Source organism: Bubalus kerabau, chromosome 11 (assembly GCF_029407905.1).
Source record: "Bubalus kerabau isolate K-KA32 ecotype Philippines breed swamp buffalo chromosome 11, PCC_UOA_SB_1v2, whole genome shotgun sequence".
In the NCBI taxonomy this organism is placed as follows: Eukaryota; Metazoa; Chordata; class Mammalia; order Artiodactyla; family Bovidae; genus Bubalus; species Bubalus kerabau.
In genome coordinates, this window is record NC_073634.1 from 65,119,414 (window position 1) to 65,134,545 (window position 15,132).

At 36.4% G+C, this 15,132-nt stretch overlaps 1 protein-coding gene across 4 annotated transcripts in view; it reads left to right on the forward strand.

The window, feature by feature from the left end:
* UGP2 (UDP-glucose pyrophosphorylase 2) overlaps nt 1-15,132 on the forward strand; it is a 58,052-nt gene that overhangs the window by 16,022 nt on the left and 26,898 nt on the right. For all 4 annotated transcript variants that reach the window (XM_055540455.1, XM_055540458.1, XM_055540457.1 and 1 more), the window contains exons 2-3: nt 4,896-5,023; nt 5,859-5,966. In XM_055540455.1, coding sequence (XP_055396430.1) covers nt 4,896-5,023; nt 5,859-5,966 — 236 coding nt within the window. The remainder of the gene's footprint in view (nt 1-4,895; nt 5,024-5,858; nt 5,967-15,132) is intronic.

The following is a 15,132-nucleotide window of genomic DNA, read 5'->3' on the forward strand; positions in this document are numbered from 1 at the left end:
CTTCTTTTCCTACCAGAAACTCCAAGTCTTTCTTACAGAATTCAGGAATGGATAAAAGAGGTCACTGCAAAGGGAAATGGGTTCTAGTGCTGTGCTTCTTAGTCTGTGCCAGGTGCTTAAGAATAGACATTCTTCTTGATTAAACACACTTCCTTATTCTTAAAAATTCTTTATTCATTAAAAGCCTTTTCTTAAATGACTTAAAATCAGAACTTTGTAGTAGCACCTCACACAGGAGAAAGGGAAGGAAACAGCAGTGGAAAGAGGTGGAAGAGGTAATGGGCTTGTTGATTTTTCTATTGTAAAAGCTGTTCAGATTTGTAGAGGGGGAGAAGGAATGCAGATGGTTCTTTATTTGCTTTGGTGCCATATCAAATGAACAGGAGGAATAAGGTTTGGAATATTTGTCACAATTCAAGTGTGAATCTTGTGTTTAGGTTTCTTCAAATCTGTTCCTGAAGGTTGGACCTACTGCAGCTGGCAAAGATCCCATGTAGTATTTTTTTTTTAAGTATTTATTTATTTAGTATTAAATGTGAGGCTTTCAGTCCTTCTTTGCTAGGCTTGGAAGGGAGGATAGTAACATGGGTTCTGTGTGTTTTTAGCCTTAAATCACATACATTGATAGGCTATTGTTCTGCAGGATGAGTCTCTAAAGTTTGGTGTGGTGTTTTTTGTTTTTGTTTTTTTTTTCCTGTTTTCTGGGCTTTTCTCATGTCTCAAACAGCTCAGACTTTGTAGTTAAATTTAATTTTATCTCACTTTTGGCATTTGCCCAAAATATAAGTTAAATGTTTCCATCATTATTTGGAGGAATGTGACTATGCAGGCTGGCCTTCAGGATCTAACTTAACAAAGCAGAGTCTTGTAGATGTTTTTGAGTCAAACAAAAAACTTACTTTTAAAATTGTTTTGTAGTAACTTCTTGATCTGTTTTAATCAGTCTGTGACATAGAATCAAATGATATGTGTGTTCTTTAGTGGTTTTATATTTAGTATATTTTTCTTCCAAGTGACTTTTTATTTAATATGGGAGTTAGTGGGGTACTTAACCTGTGACAAACTTTAAATTACAGCTAACTTAACCAGAGGATAACATGTGTGGTTGATGTCACATTAACTCTAGTTTAAAATGCTCTGTAGGGGTTTTTAGTTACCTGTCACAGTGATAGTGCTGAACCCCGAAGTGCATTGGGCTTTAATCTCTTGAATACTGTGGACCCATTAGAAGACTGTTTTTTTGATTGTTACAAATTGTAGTGCCTGAAAACATTCTTAAGATGATTGTCTTAGGGAAAAGAAAGGTTCTCCAAAGACAGAACAGGAAAAATTCTTTTAACAAAATAATTATGGTAGAAATGTCTGGTTCTTTAGAAATGCTGCACTTTTTGTATTTTCCATCATTGGTTCAGTTTGAACGAACGTGTGTAGTTCAGAGGTCTTTGTGTATGCATTTTAAAATTGGTAAATTACTTCATCTTTCAAGCTTTAATTCATTTTTAATTTTAATTTTACTTTGTACAACATGTACATGGTTACCTGTTCTCTGCATTTGTAAATATAGACAGTATCAATTTGTTAATTCTGTAAGTAATTTTTATAATTATGTGACTCTATCCTATCCTTAAAACACTTAAACTCTTTATGTGCAAAAAAAGTTGTACCAGTATGCTCATTCATTATTATCATTTTTTATAGATTATAATCAAATTGCAAATTACTAGTTGAAATGTATCTTTGTTTATGGAACATAACCGTGTGTGTTTCTTATGATGTTTCTTAGCTCACATGTAAGTTATTTATGAACCACAGTTTGAGTCATTTTGATAGTTTTACTGGAGTCCATAAACTTAGCCTTTAGAAGGAGCACAGTTAGAATATACTATTTTAGGATTAGATTGTGTGCTTTCACCAAATTCTTTTTTTTTTTTTTTAACATGGTGGAAATTGTGTATAAACTTTTTTTGGAAAAGCTATGATAAATATCTCACCTGTTAACATTTTTCAGTATTTGGGAGAGGCTGTCTGCATTAAATCACCTCAGGAGTTAAATATTTACTAATTGTTAGCAGTAATTTAATTTCTGCTCTCAAAACTATCTTTAAAATATTGATTATCTTGCCTTTAATTTTGTCTATGTGTTTCCTTCTGCCCAGATAACAAATTAAGGAATTTATGGCATGTGGGAGTTTTTTTCTAGCTATTATTGATATATGATTTTTCAAAATTAACCAACATTTATAGAACTGACTAGCTATCAATGAAATGTAGCTTAAAAACACATTTGTAAGATTGAGTTAGGTATTGAAGATGGGGGGACGTGAACAATAATCTCTTCCTTATTTTATAAGAAGTAGACAGAATTTCTGTTTAGATAATGAAGTACGTAAAACAGCCTATGTTAGTATCTTTCTCCCAAGGTACTTGGGTCAGGGTTGTTTCCTTTTTCTGTATTTTTCTATTTTTGTTTGTTTTCACCTAACAGATATTTCTGTCACCTTTAGTTAGATCCATCTGTTACAGAGGTGCCTGGCTATGTCAAAAGTCCTGATAGTCTTGTTTGACACAGATAAGCATAGAAGTTTAATTAGGAGCTAGAAATAGGGAGGCATCCCTGTGCCCCTTCTTTTAAAATGAAAATTTTTATGCCAGGCAAGTGGAGGCACTTTGGAATTGCCAGTATCTCTCAAGAGTTCTTCTTTAGGGAAGAATATAAACTGAAGTGACCCCCCTTCTAAAATAGAAAAAAATCCTTAAATTTTTCATCTGGCCTGGAGGAAGAAGTCTTTTGTTTCAGTTGCCAAACCCCTCAGCTCTCTTATGAGGCAGCAGATCCATAAGGACATATTCCACAAAATATGCCCTTATTAATGTTACCAGTGGAACATTTCATGCAAAGATGGGCTCAATAAAGGACAGAAATGGTATGGACCTAACAGAAGCAGAAGATATTAAGAAGAGGTGGCAAGAATACACAGAAGAACTGTACAAAAAAGATCTTCACCACCCAGATAATCACAATGGTGTGATCACTCACCTAGAGCCAGACATCCTGGAATGCAAAGTCAAGTGGGCCTTAGGAAGCATCACTATGAACAAAGCTAGTGGAGGTGATGGAATTCCAGTTGAGCTATTTCAAATCCTAGAAGATGATGCTGTGAAAGTGCTGCATTCAATATGCCAGCCAATTTGGAAAACTCAGCAGTGGCCACAGAACCGGAAAAGGTCATTGTTCATTCCAATCCCTAAGAAAGGTAATGCCAAAGAATGCTCAAACTAGCACACAATTGCACTCATCTCACATGCTAGTAAAGTAATGCTCCAAATTCTCCAAGCCAGGCTTCAGCAGTATATGAACCATGAACTTCCAGACGTTCAAGCTGGATTTAGAAAAGACAGAGGACCCAGAGATCAAATTGCCAACATCTGCTGGATCAGTGAAAAAGCAAGAGAGTTCCAGAAAAACATCTATTTCTGGTTTATTGACTATGCCAAAGCCTTTGACTGTGTGGATCACAATAAACTGTGGAAAATTCTGAATACCAGACCACCTGACCTGCCTCTTGAGAAACCTATATGCAGGTCAGGAAGCAACAGTTAGAACTGGACATGGAACAACAGACTGGTTCCAAATTGGGAAAGGAGTACGTCAAGGCTGTATATTATCACCGTGCTTATTTAACTTATATGTTGAGTATATCATGAGAAATGCTGGGCTGGATGAAATACAAGCTGGAATCAAGATTACCGGGAGAAATATCAATAACCTCAGATATGCAGATAACACCACCCTTATGGCAGAAGGTGAAGAAGAACTAAAGAACCTCTTGATGAGAGTGAAAAAGTTGGCTTTAAGCTCAACATTCAGAAAACTAAGATCATGTCATCCGGTCCCATCACTTCATGGCAAATAGATGAGGAAGCAGTGTCAGACTTTATTTTTTGGGGCTCCAAAATCACTGCAGATGGTGACTGCAGCCTTGAAATTAAAAGACACTTACTCCTTGGAAGGAAAGTTAATGACCAACCTAGACAGCATATTCAAAAGCAGAGACATTACTTTGCCAACAAAGGTCTGTCTAGTCAAGGCTATGGTTTTTCCAGTGGTCATGTATGGATGTGAAAGTTGGACTGTAAAGAAAGCTCAGCGCCGAAGAATTGATGCTTTTGAACTGTGGAATTGGAGAAGACTCTTGAGAGTCCCCTGGACTGCAAGGAGATCAACCAGTCCATCCTAAAGGAGATCAGTCCTGAGTGTTCATTGGAAGGACTGATGTTGAAGCTGAAACTCCAATACTTTGGCCACCTGGTGTGAAGAGCTGACTCATTTGAGAAGACCCTGATGCTGGGAAAGATTGAAGGTGGAAGAAGAAGGGGACGACAGAGGATGAAATGGTTGTAGAGCATCACCGACTCAATGGACTTGAGTTTGAGTAAACTCCGGGAGTTGGTGATGGACCAGAGGCCTGGTATGCTGAAGTCCATGGCATCAGGAAGAGTCGGACAAGACTGAGTAACTGAACTGAACTGAATGTTATTTTGAATGTTCTCATTTGTCTCCAGCTTTGATGGCTAGGACAGAAACATTAATAGAGATGGAACAATTTAATATATGCTCAAATGAAGATTAATCCTTTTACTTCCACCTGCTTCATCTTTTAATATTTTAGATACATTCAAAAAGCATATAGATATACCAGACAGTCAAATTTGAGCCAGAATGATTATCAAGTCATAAGTAGTTGGCAATGTTAAAATCCTCCTGGAGGTTGATGGGACCAGAGAATTGAGCCCTTTTCATTTAACTGGTACACCAGAAATAAATTGGTTGTGGTTTACCAGCTGTTTGAATGACTGTCAGTTCTCAGTTTGTGGTTTTTACATTTTTGTTTTAGATCTCAGCAAGGCAATGTCTCAGGATGGTGCTTCTCAGTTCCAAGAAGTCATTCGACAAGAACTAGAATTATCTGTGAAGAAGGAACTAGAAAAGATACTCACCACAGCACCATCACATGAATTTGAAGTAAGGACCCTACACTATGTTTTTGCTTTCATCCATCTACATGCTGAGTTGTTATTGCTACCACTGATCATCTAGCCTGAAATAATTACAAAATGTAATGATGTATTTTAAAAATTAAGATTGCTTAATAATTAAGGATTTTCAGTATTTGCTCAGTATAAAACCATTGTCTTTTTTAAATATTTTAAATTCTGGTAAGTTTCTAAAGTTAAAAGAATCAGAACAAAGTTACAATTTATTTTTCTGTGTTTTGATATCATTGGGTGGAAAAAATGGATATAAATGTTCAGTTAAAATTGTGAGAAGTTAATTTATCAACCTTATATCCTGGATGCCTTTTCCAAAGAGCCTGTTCTAACAGAACTGGGCTACTCTGACAGCTATGATAGAGGTTTCCCAGAAAAGGCAAGTGTTTACTTTCTTGTAAATCAACAGATTATCCTTTTCATTTTCAAATTTAAATTGTACTTAGCCTTTTGAGGTTAGCTGTTTTTTGTTCTTTCTTGTTCTTTTGGTGAAGATTAATTTGCATTTAAAGGAAGTAGAGAACTATATTGGTGAGTAAATGTAGAGAAGCAGTTGGAATTCGAGTAGACCGAATGGTATTCAGATGACATGATACTGGTGGGAGATGGGGAGATTGCTTGTATTCCTTTAAGTATGGTTCCTATTAGCTTTCTTCCTCTTTAGTTTTAAAATGGAGTGTAAATGCTGTATTCCATGTTTTAAAGCTGTAAGAATTTCTCTGAAAGGTATTTTAAATGTACAATATATGTCTGTTTTTATTAAATACTAAGCATTCTGTTAGCTATAACAATGACTTCTGTTCTCATAGCACACTAAAAAAGACCTTGATGGATTTCGGAAGCTATTTCACAGATTTTTGCAAGAAAAGGGACCTTCTGTGGATTGGGGAAAAATCCAGAGACCTCCAGAAGATTCGGTAAGTTTTAGATAAAATGTAGGAAAATGTAAGGTAATTTAGAACACTGGTGTCACTTTTGGGGGTGGGGTACTATAGGGTACCTGTGGGAACCATCACTTCAGACTTCGAAACTACAGAGATAGCCTTCTGCCACTTTCCTTTGTTAGACTCATCCCTCCTCTCCTGCAGAGCACTTACGAAAGTCTAATCTCCCTATAACACTACCTCATAACTCAACATGATTTAGTATGAGGAAGTTCTTTTGTTCAGACACATGATAAGAGCTTCATTACGTTCTCTTCCTTCTTTCCCCAAACCATCTAATTTCTCATTGTCCTTAGGGTCATGTACAGACATGAAGTCAGCCACTCAGAGCTCTTCCCGTGCTTTCCACCCATATTTCTAACTGTATGTCCCTACCTGCTTTTCCTGAACCAGCCCAACATTCCCTTCACACACATAGGATATCCCTAGTCTTTTGTGTATGTTGTTTCCTTGGAACACTGTGGGCTCTTCTCCTGTTAGTCCTGCTCATTCTTTGAGGCCCAGTCTAAATGCCTCTACTTCTGTCATCAGCCCCCTTGAAGAAAGCTGCTCTGAAGAGATGCAGTACAATAGTCTCAGAGGTTCTAATCGAGCTCTACTGCTTTTGAGCTTTATATAAAATGAGAATAATACCAAGTGCTTTCTGTACTTTATAGGTTTGTTATGAGACTCTATTTGGAAACATATGGAAATATGTTAAACCATGAACATTTTGCTGAGTTTGTGGTTATTTCTATCATACTGTGGTACTTAGCTGGCCTGATCAGTAGTAGTGGTTTGTATGCATATGTTGTCTTCCTACTGGTCTTTGAGGCCAAGAGACCATGTATCCTGAGGTGAAGGATTGATCTAAACAAAGAGATTATTTAAGGGACAAATTAGGTTAACACATTGACTTTTCTTTCCTTTCCAGCAATTTTGATCACTGCTGCTTATGGCAATTTTCACTAAAGGTAGAAAAGACTTAATAGGGTGGAATAATTGTATGTAGATAGTTTATCTGTTATGTAATGAGATAATCTAATATTGGTTTAAAAACAGGTTTGTTTTGAGCAGGAGTTTGGTAAACTACTGTCTGAAGGCTATAGCACTGCTTGTGTTGGTTAAGTTTTATTGGAATTTAACTGTATGTGTTCATTTGTATAGCGTGTCCCAGCTGGCACAGTGGTAAAGAATCTGCCTGGCAATGCAAGAGACTCAGGTTTGATTCCTGAGTCGAGAAAACCCCCAGGAGAAGGAAATGGCAACCCACTTCAGTATTCTTGCCTAGAAAATTCCATGGGCAGAGGAGCCTGAAGGGCTGTAGTTCATGGGATTGCCAAAGAGTCAGACACAACTAAGCATGCACACGTTCTCTGGTATACCATGTCTGGTGGATTAAGCTAATGGAGTCCTTCATATTTTTTCAAATGAGAAAATCTTAAATATAGTTTACTGGTAAAGAGTACCTCTTTAATGTCTTTCAGTTATTAAACTTTTAAAAATTATGAATTACATGCTCATGGTAAAAAAAAAGCAAAGCAAAAAAAAAAAAATTTCCCACCTAAGAGTTCACTTTGAGGAGTCTCTCATTTTTGATGTTAAAGTTAAAATTTCTCTTGTCTGTAGTGCTTGTCAATTACAGCATGCTTTTTTTTTTAGGGTCTTATATTTTAGTCTTTGATTTCCTTTGCTCTAGTAATGCATTGTGATTTATTTTTTTGTTTTTAAGTGGTAGAATTAGTCATATTTTCTCTTGAAAAAATTCGAGCAATCTTCTGGATAGGTTATATAATTTTAAAAAGGATCTAGTTGTAAATTCAGTGAGTCGCCAGTCCAGGTTTGCTGTATGATACTGGATGCTTGGGGCTGGTACACTGGGACAACCCAGAGGGATGGTACGGGGAGGGAGGAGGGAGGAGAGTTCAGGATGGGGAACACGTGTATACCTCTGGTGGATTCATGTTGATATATGGCAAAACCAATACAATATTGTAAAGTTAAAAAATAAAATTAAATTAAAAAAAAAAAAGAATGTTTAGGAGCAGGCCTAAAATTACAATAAAAAATTTAGACATTATGTATTTTTCCACTTTAAATACTTAATATTTTTGCTTGGAATTTATTCTTCGTTGATGTAGCCTCACTTTTCTGATTAATGACATACCTGGGGATAAAGGTGTGGCTTTATTCTAAATTCTTGATGACTTGGAATTTTTTTTTTCTCCTTAGACAAACTTAACCTTTTGCTGATAGAGCCTACCTTGAAGGAAGAACCCAAAATTTGTTACTTTCACTATATTTTGTGATTCAAGATTCTCCTTTGCCAATAGAGAAATCTGCGTTTGTGTATTTTGAGAGATTATGATATGTAGTAGGATTTCTTGGAGTGGGGATTGGACAGTGGGGAAGGAAGCAAGTAGAGGAGTCAGAACCACCTAGGGCCTTTTCCAGTTCAGCACCACCATTCCAAACACCATGCCAGCAACAGATCCTTTCAGGAGGCTATGCCCCTGGAGTGAACCATGGTTACTGATAGAAATACTAAGTTGATATAGAAAAAAAAAAGAAATAGAATTCTGGGTATAATATGATTTTATGAAGTCTTTTCTCTTTTTGTTTATAAAAATGTAAATCTCCACTAAAAATGTCTTTATTTATAAAGCCTAGATTTTTTAAAAGAAATGTTTACAATCCCATATGCCTGTAATGTTTACAGTTTTGAAATGCAGAGGGAAAAAACAAGTTTGCCCTTTTAACTATGTCATGAGTTTCTTGAGGGTACAAGTGTGTCTTATATACTCTGTATGTTAACTACCAGCTTTTGCAAATAGTTCTGAAAATAGAAATTGTAGGTTAATATTCATTCACTTTGCTTCCCCTATACTCCTCCAGCTCCATCCCTTTTCCCCTTCCCTTTCCCCCAAGCTTTTTTCTCTCTGCGCATAGAGTTTATATAGAGATCAATTTTCCTTTCAAAATAACATTATATAGTATACACAGGTTTTTATTTTTTAAATGCAGGTAATACTTTACCCTCTTAACTAAAAAGAAATTATTGTGGGAGAATAGCCATTTAGAATGACATTTCTCATGTCATGCTTTCAACAAAGGTGTGCACAAAAACATTGTTACAACAGAGGATCTATATTTTTGAGTACAGTTGGCCACCTTGTTTTGTAAATAAAGTTTTATCAGAACACAACTACACTTACTCTTTACATATTGTCTGTGGCTATTAACAATGCTGTAATACTTCAATGGCAGAATTAAATACTTGTGATCAAGACCATACAGTTTACAAAACCCAAAGTATTTCCTTTCTGACTCTTTATGGAAAAAGTTTGTTGACCTCATTTTAGTGTATTTATTTTTAGAAGATCTTCAGTAGTTTTCCTTAGTTCTTTGGTCCCAGAAAACTGACCTCAAATGCCTTTTTCCCATCCAAGTACTAACCAGGCCCAACCCTGCTTGTCTTCCAAGATCAGACGAGATCCAGCATATTTGGGAATAGACTCAAATGCCTTTCTCAATTTAGATGATAACGTTGTAGATAAGACTGCTTTTTTCATAAATAGTAGATTGGAGAGTATACTTATAGAGAGACATTGACATTTTATGTTGTCGAGTTTTACTTACTCATTCTTGCTTACTTTGTTGAATACTTCATTTTAGCTCTGTCTAAAATGAATATATATTTATATATATATTCATTTATATATACACATAGAGAAATATAATTGACATACCACATTTTAGTAGTTTCAGATATACAACATAGTAATTTAACATTTATATGCATTGCTAAATGATTTACCAGTATTAAGTCTAGTTAACATCTGTCACCATACAGAGTTAATACAATGTTTTTGACTGTATTCTCCATGTTTTTCTTTGCATCCCCATGACTTATTTATTTTATAACTGAAAGCTTGTACTTCTGGATCCCTGTCACCCATTTCGCTCCCTCCTCCCCTCTGGAAACCACTAATCTGTTCTCTGACATACGTGTTTTTTGAAAAGACTATTGAGTCCATATTTTATTGATTTAGGCTAAGAGGAAGAATGCATTTTATGGAATTATGCCATGGATAATGCTCTGCTCCCATTTTGTGAGTGTTAATTAAATGAATGTAGTAATCAAGATTATCTTGATATTTAGCTGCTTAAGGAAAGGAAAGTTTTTTAAAAAGCGTATTAAGGTTAATGTTTAGCAAGGAGGGACCATCACCATGTACAGTGCTTTCTAGAGAGTCTGTAAGAGTATCTTGTTCTTGGCCAAGCTTAATGTTTAAGCTTACATGTTAAGAATGGAGAGGGATGGGAAATAAAAAAAAGAGACGGGAAGACACAGAGCCTACTCAAGGAGGTTTGGGGCCTGACAGGTTCTTTAGAATCATAACTTAAAACCTGTTATCACTTGGCTGGCCATGACCTCTGATGATAATAAAGTACATTATCATTTATGTGAAAAATAGTCTCTAAAGGCTTTTTCATTTAGATAGGAACACAGAATCACTGGTTGATTTACAATTGTCATTGTTCTTGTTTTAAAACCCTCAAAAGGGTGAGAGTGTATTTGTGTATGGGGAGGAGTTATATAGGGTCATCTCTTTTTGTTTGTTTGATCAAGTCAGAGAATTGGTGTGGAAAATATATATATCTTGTGGTATTTAGCTTCAAAAGATTTTTTTGTTTGTTTTGCTCTACAAATTAACTGAGAGCTTTTCTTAGTCTTATCACTACAAAATCATTAAAATGTGAACATGTGTGTTTAAATAATAAGACATTCTGAGTAAGTTACAGTGTCCATGTACAGAGTAAAAATAAAGATTTTCTTATTTGTTTTTTGGGAGATGAATCACAATATATTCTGCAGCTAACATTTGCACATCTATTTTGAAAGACTTATTGGAGGCAATTTGGCTAAGGATCTGCCATGATGTGACATAGGATGATTTGCTTTGAACATGGTGAAGATTTCCCAATTGTCAGCAGTAGCTAATGGCAAAGCCATTAGTGACTTGTTTTGTGTGTGTGTAAAAATAATATGAGATCCTAAATGTAAACATATTCCACAAAAAGAACATAGGTAGTGACATTTCAGGAAATGATCCTGGGGACACAGGTGGCAAGAACCTCATCCTTATCTTGATGTAAAATTTTAAAATGGTAATATTTAGAATTACTAATACAAACTAATACACTGATACTCATTTAGCAAATAATACTAAAACTCTTGATTCCCTACCTTTTGATTCCAAAATGAATTCAGTAGTCTTTTCATTCTCCCAGACCTATCTTCCTTCACATGCCTTTTTAAACAGGAAATTGATTTCAGGAAGGGGTTGTGGCTAAGGAGGCTGACCACAGGCCTATGAATCTTCCTTCTCTTCTGGTTATTTATTTATTATTTCACTTTCAGTTCAGTTCAGTTGCTCAGTCATGTCCAACTCTTTGCGACCCCATGGACTGCAACATGGCAGGCTTCCCTGTCCATCACCAACTGCCCGAGCTTGCTCAAATCCATGTCCATCAAGTCGGTGATGCCATCCAACCGTCTCATCCTCTGTTGTCCCCTTCTCCTCCTGCCTTCAATCTTTCCCAGCATCAGGGTCTTTTCCAATGAGTCTGTTCTTCGCATCAGGTAGCCAAAGTATTGGAATTTCAGTTTCAGCATCAGTTCTTCCAATGAATATTCAGGACTGATTTCCTTTAAGATTGACTGGTTTGATCTCCTTGCAGTCCAAGGGACTCTCAAGAGTCTTCTCCAACACCACAGTTCAAAAACAAAAGTTCTTCGGTGCTCAGCTTTCTTTATGGTCAAACTGTCATATCCATACATGACTACTGGAAAAACCATAGCCTTGACTAGATGGACCTTTGTTGACAAAGTAATGTCTCTGCTTTTTAATATGCTGTCTAGGTTGATGATAACTTTCCTTCCAAGGAGCAAGCGTAATTTAATTTCATGGCTGCAGTCACTATCTGCAGTGATTTTGGAGCCCAAATAAATAAAGTCTGTCACTGTTTCCATTATTTCTCCATCTATTTGCCATGCAGTGATGATGGGACTGGATGCCATGAACTTCATTTTTTGAATGCTGAGTTATTTCACTTTAGAAATAGTTAAATAGTAAATATGTGGCCACTTTAATATCCATCCCGTGGAGAGACTCTAGGTAATAGTAGTAGACCAGGGTCTCTAACCACTCTCTAGAGTTGGGAATGGTTACATTCCACAGAATCAAGTTCCTTGGGAAAATCATAGCATGAATATAGGTAGTAGCACCATTTCTTTGAACATTACTCTTCCCCACTTCCCAATGCTCCAGAGAATCTTTTTTGGACCTTGGCTTAGGTATTACAAGGCCTAATACAGATCATTTTATTATTATACTCTCCAAGTATAGCTTTTATGTAAACATTTTGTGTCTTATAATCAGATGAGAAAAATACATCTGTGAGGTTCTCGTATCCCACATCTTCATCTGTGTACAATGTGAGGGAATTTTTATTACTTTTATTCAATATAGGACAACCCTCAACCTGCAAGATTGGTACTTGGAGAATTTTTATAAAATATAAGATGGGTGGCCCATACATACCCTTAAACCTTTCTGGTCTGTAATTCCTTGGGGATATTTTACTGATGCCTTTTACTTATTCTAAATCAGATGTGGACAACTGACTCTGCTTACCCCATTGTAGAGCCACAAGGAGACTGGAAAAAGTTTACACCTGGCATTGACCCCAGGAAGTCTTTGCAGGGATTGTAGGCCCTAGATAGATTTCTTGAATGTATAGATAAAACTGTATTTAAATGTTCATTTTTTTCAAAGTGGATAGAAGTACTGTTTTAGGATATTATTCAAGAAACATTTTTTGGGTGCTTCCTCTCTGCCAGGAACTTAGCTAGATGCTGGGACTACAAAAAAATAAAGCCTTGGTCCTTCTTCAGCATTTTGGCCTTGAGTTTGTAAGAGGAAATGGATCCAAAAACAGCTACCTATGAAACAGCATGAGAAGCAGTCCATAGGGTGCTATGGAAGCTTCTAACTGGCGTGGGAACTCAGGAAAGACTTCCTGACATTAAAGTAGACTCTTGGGGTAACTGTGAGGCAAGATTTCTCTGAGGATGGGAAGATAATCAAAGAGAAAAAAGCTTTGAGCTAATAGGAGTCTAGAAATAAATAAGCTTATAGCATGTAGTTTGTGTTCTAGTTGTGGAGCATATGGTAGATGTGTCTGTTTCTCCATGTCTAGAGCAGGAAGAAAGACCCTGAGAAAGCCATGTGCTGAGTCTCTTTGCCTGACATTGCAGCTCCTGTCACTGGCTAAGAGCCTCAGCTGCTGGGTCACATGGGAGAATTGTCACAAACTAAAGTTTCTATGTAAGAGAGACACTAATGGTGGAAGATGGGAACAGAATTTCAAAACCATGCTTCATTATATACCTCAAGAGTTTGGTTAGATTTTTCAACATGGTAAAACATCCCAAATAGTTAAAAGATGCTGTTCTAAAAGCAAAAATAAACAAACCGGACCTAATTAAACTGAGAGCTTTTGCACAATAAAGGAAACCCATCACCCAACAAAAAGTTTCCATGTAAGAAACTTTCAAAATGGGAGAAAATAGTTGCAAACAATGTGACTGGCAAGGGATTCATTTGTAAAATATACAAACCGCTCCTATGGCTCAATTAAACAACCCAATCAAAAAATGGGCAGAAGATCTAAATAGACATTTCTCCAAAGACATACAGATAACAGGCACATGAAAAGATGTTCAACAATGCTGTTTATCAGAGAATTGCAAATCAAAAATACAATGAGGTGTCACCTCACACTGGTCAGAATGGCCATCATCGAAAAGTCTGCAAATAATAATTGCTGGAGAGGCTGTGGAGAAAGGAAACCCTCCTACACTGTTGGTGGGAATGTAAACTGGTACAGCCACATGGAGAACAGTATGAGGGTTTCTTAAAAAACTAAAAATAGAATTACCATGATTTTGTTGTTGCTTAGTGACTGAGTTGTGTCTAACTCTTTTGCAACCCCATGGACTGTAGCCCGTCAGGTTCCTCTGTCCATAGGAGTTTTTGGGCAAGAATATTGGAGTGGGTTGCCATTTCCTTCAGGGGATCTTCCCAATCCAGGGATTGAACCCATGCCCCCTGCTTGACAGGTGGATTCTTTACCACCGAGCCACCAGAGTTACCGTATGATCAAGCAATCCCATTCCTAGGCACATATCCTTAGAAAACTGTAACTTGAAAAGGTAACTTGGCATCCCAACGTTCATAGCAGCACTATGCATAATAGCCAAGACGTGTAAATAAGCTAAGTGTCCGTTGGCAGAGAAATGAATAGAGATATGGTATACACACACACACCCACACACACAGTGGAATATTACTCAGCCATAGAAAAGAATGAAGTAATACCATTTGCAGTAACATGAATAGACCTAGAGATTATCATACTCAGTGAAGTAAGACATAGAAAGGCAAATATCATATGATATCACATATATGTGGGATCTAAAAAAATACAAATGAACTTATTTACAAAACAGAAATACACAGACATAGAAAACAAACTTATGGTTACCAAGGGGGAAAGAATGGGAGGGATGGATAAATTAGGAGTTTGAGATTAGCAGATACTCACTAGTATATGTACAATAGGTAAATAAAGTCCTACTATATATCACAGAGAACTATATTCGGTATCTTGTAATAACCTTTAATGGAATTAGAAAATACATATGACATATATATAATATATATATTAAAAAAATTTATATATGACTGAAACACTTTGCTGTACACTTGAAACTGAAAGAACATTGTAAATCAATTGTATTTCAATTAAAAATAAGTTCAAGTAAACAAAAGATCAATAACCTCAGATATGCAGATGACACCACCCTTATGGTGAAGGTGAAGGTGAACTAGAAGGTGAAGAGGAACTAAAAAGCCTCTTGATGAAAGTGAAAGAGGAGAGTGAAAAAGTTGGCTTAAAGTTCAACATTCAGAAAACTAAGATCATGGCATCTGGTCCCATCAATTCATGGGAAATAGATGGGGAAAGAGTGGAAACAGTGTCAGACTTTATTTTTGGGGGCTCCAAAATCACTGCAGATGGTGACTGCAGC